The 2,230-nt window shown below is 41.7% G+C and overlaps 1 protein-coding gene and 1 non-coding gene across 2 annotated transcripts in view; one reads left to right on the forward strand and one right to left on the reverse strand.

Moving 5' to 3' along the window:
• Positions 1–2,230, forward strand: part of angel2 (angel homolog 2 (Drosophila)) — a 9,218-nt gene that overhangs the window by 4,825 nt on the left and 2,163 nt on the right. Inside the window, exons 4-5 of the mRNA XM_008397339.2 lie at positions 1,325–1,394; positions 1,690–2,120. Of these exons, the coding sequence (XP_008395561.1) occupies positions 1,325–1,394; positions 1,690–2,120 (501 nt within the window). The remainder of the gene's footprint in view (positions 1–1,324; positions 1,395–1,689; positions 2,121–2,230) is intronic.
• Positions 965–1,037, reverse strand: trnat-ugu (transfer RNA threonine (anticodon UGU)). The gene has a single exon. It is a non-coding gene; the product is annotated as a tRNA-Thr (tRNA).

The raw sequence follows: 2,230 nt of genomic DNA on the forward strand, positions 1-2,230 counted from the left end.
GATGAAACAGACCACCCGCGGAGGGTGAGAAGGGAATTATTATATAGCTGTGAACGTGCAGACATGACCTGTCAGTCAAACCTCACAGCAGAGGAAAAGAGGACAGTGGCTGATTTTGTTTTTCTTTTTTTTTTAAGGCATTGCAGAGGTCCATAAGAAAGTGTCTAAGAATAAGAGTCATGTGATGCTGATAATATGATCAGCATCGGTATCAGCTGATCACCAATCTCCCAAAATTAAGGATATCGGTGCACCCCGATTAAAATGTTATCCACTGTTAAATAAAGCTTTTAAGAGAAAATGCTTCTATTTCATTCCTGTAGGACCTGTTAATTAATTCTGTTAATCAGAACAAACAACCCAAACAATCTTAAAGTTAATACTTTCTATTCAAATACCCATAAAACTAAAAATGCAAGAGTGGAAATTTGGAAAAATATGGAGTTTTATAATAAATAAAATTACCTGCTGGTCAAAATCTAAGAGGCAACAAAGTAAATAATTTAAGTTTTACCAGCCTGAGCCATTTCTAACAGTTCTGTCTGGAGGAATGGGCCAAAACCCCAGCAAACTATTGTGAGAATCTTCTGGAAGGAAACAAAAAACCTTTGACCCAAAACTCTCAGGAGATGAATGTAAACTTCTGACATCAGAAATAAGACTTAGGTTAGGAATAAACGTTTAAATGTTTATGCTGATTTATTTTCAGTGAGAAACATCTGGTCATGTCATTTTTCTTTTCTCTGTAATGCAATATGTCTAATTTGTACTAAATCAAGAAACAGTTGGAATATTATTCATCAGGTGGGATTTTTTTCCTCAGATTTAATCCGGTTTATTTGTGTTTAAATCATGTTCAGCATCAGAAACTGATTCCAGTTGCTGTAGAACATTAGAGCATAATTGTGTGAACAATTTGTTGATTTTAAAAATGTGTGAAAAGTCGTAAATTGAAAAATAATTTAGGCCCCAGCGAGATTTGAACTCGCGACCCCTGGTTTACAAGACCAGTGCTCTAACCACTGAGCTATAGGGCCTCACCTGAGCAGAGGTGTGGACCTGGTCTAGTTAAAGTTTCAGCGCTGTGGACACACCTCACCCTGTCAATGTCATTCCTTAAATATCGCCGGATGTGTGATTTTAAATGTCACACCTGAGCAGCGCCTCACCTGGTTTGGTACCAGACAGACCTGTTGGTTCTGTTGGCAGCTTCTTTCTTTTCTCCGTCAGACGTTTAAACGAAACTTATAAACAGGAAGTTATGAATACTTGGTGCAGCTGAACGAGTGAAAATGTTGAGATAAATGTTTTCTTTCTGTCCCAGATTCTGTGTCTTCAGGAGGTGCAGGAGGATCACTATGACAACCAGATCAAACCAGCTCTACAGGCTTTAGGTACCAACTCCAGCTAGTTCTAAAAAATACAGAATTTATTACAGTTTTATAGAATATATAAAGTATAATATGGTGGAAAACGGTTAGGGGGTTAAAAGCACAGAAACGATTAGAGGAACAAAATAAAAGCATCACAAACTGTACATCACCTCTTACAGCAAACTGACAGAGATGTTTATGAAGTTTAACCGTTTGAATGTCAGAAAGTGGTGATAAAATGTAAAGAACGTGCTTTATTAAAAGCTCGTGTGTGTGTGTGTGTGTGTGTGTGTGTGTGTGTGTGTGTGTGTTTAAGGGTACCAGTGTGAATATAAGAAGCGGACAGGGAAGAAACCAGACGGCTGCGCCATCATCTTTAAATCCTCCCGCTTCTCGCTCGTCTCTTCAACACCGGTGGAGTTCCATCGCCGTGGCGACGCTCTCCTGGACCGGGACAACGTGGGCATGGTGGTCGTGCTGCAGCCAAACGCCGGCGCCGCCCGGTCCGACGCGTCCTGCTCCATCTGTGTGGCCAACACTCACCTGCTCTACAACCCTCGCCGTGGCGACATCAAGCTGGCTCAGCTGGCCATCCTATTGGCCGAGATCGGCCGGCTGTCCCGCCTCCCCGACGGCTCCACCAACCCGGTGATCCTCTGTGGGGACTTGAACTCGGTGCCGTGGAGCCCGCTGTACCACTTCCTGACCACAGGCTCTCTGAAGTACAAGGGGCTGCAGATTAACATGGTGAGACGAGACTAAACGATTAATCGTGATTAATCAGTTATTGAAATTATCGTCATCTAAATTAGTTATCAAATAATTAACTTGAGAATAAGAAAGAATCTGCAGAATGT

The sequence above is a fragment of the Poecilia reticulata genome, linkage group LG21 (assembly GCF_000633615.1).
Source record: "Poecilia reticulata strain Guanapo linkage group LG21, Guppy_female_1.0+MT, whole genome shotgun sequence".
NCBI lineage: Eukaryota > Metazoa > Chordata > Actinopteri > Cyprinodontiformes > Poeciliidae > Poecilia > Poecilia reticulata.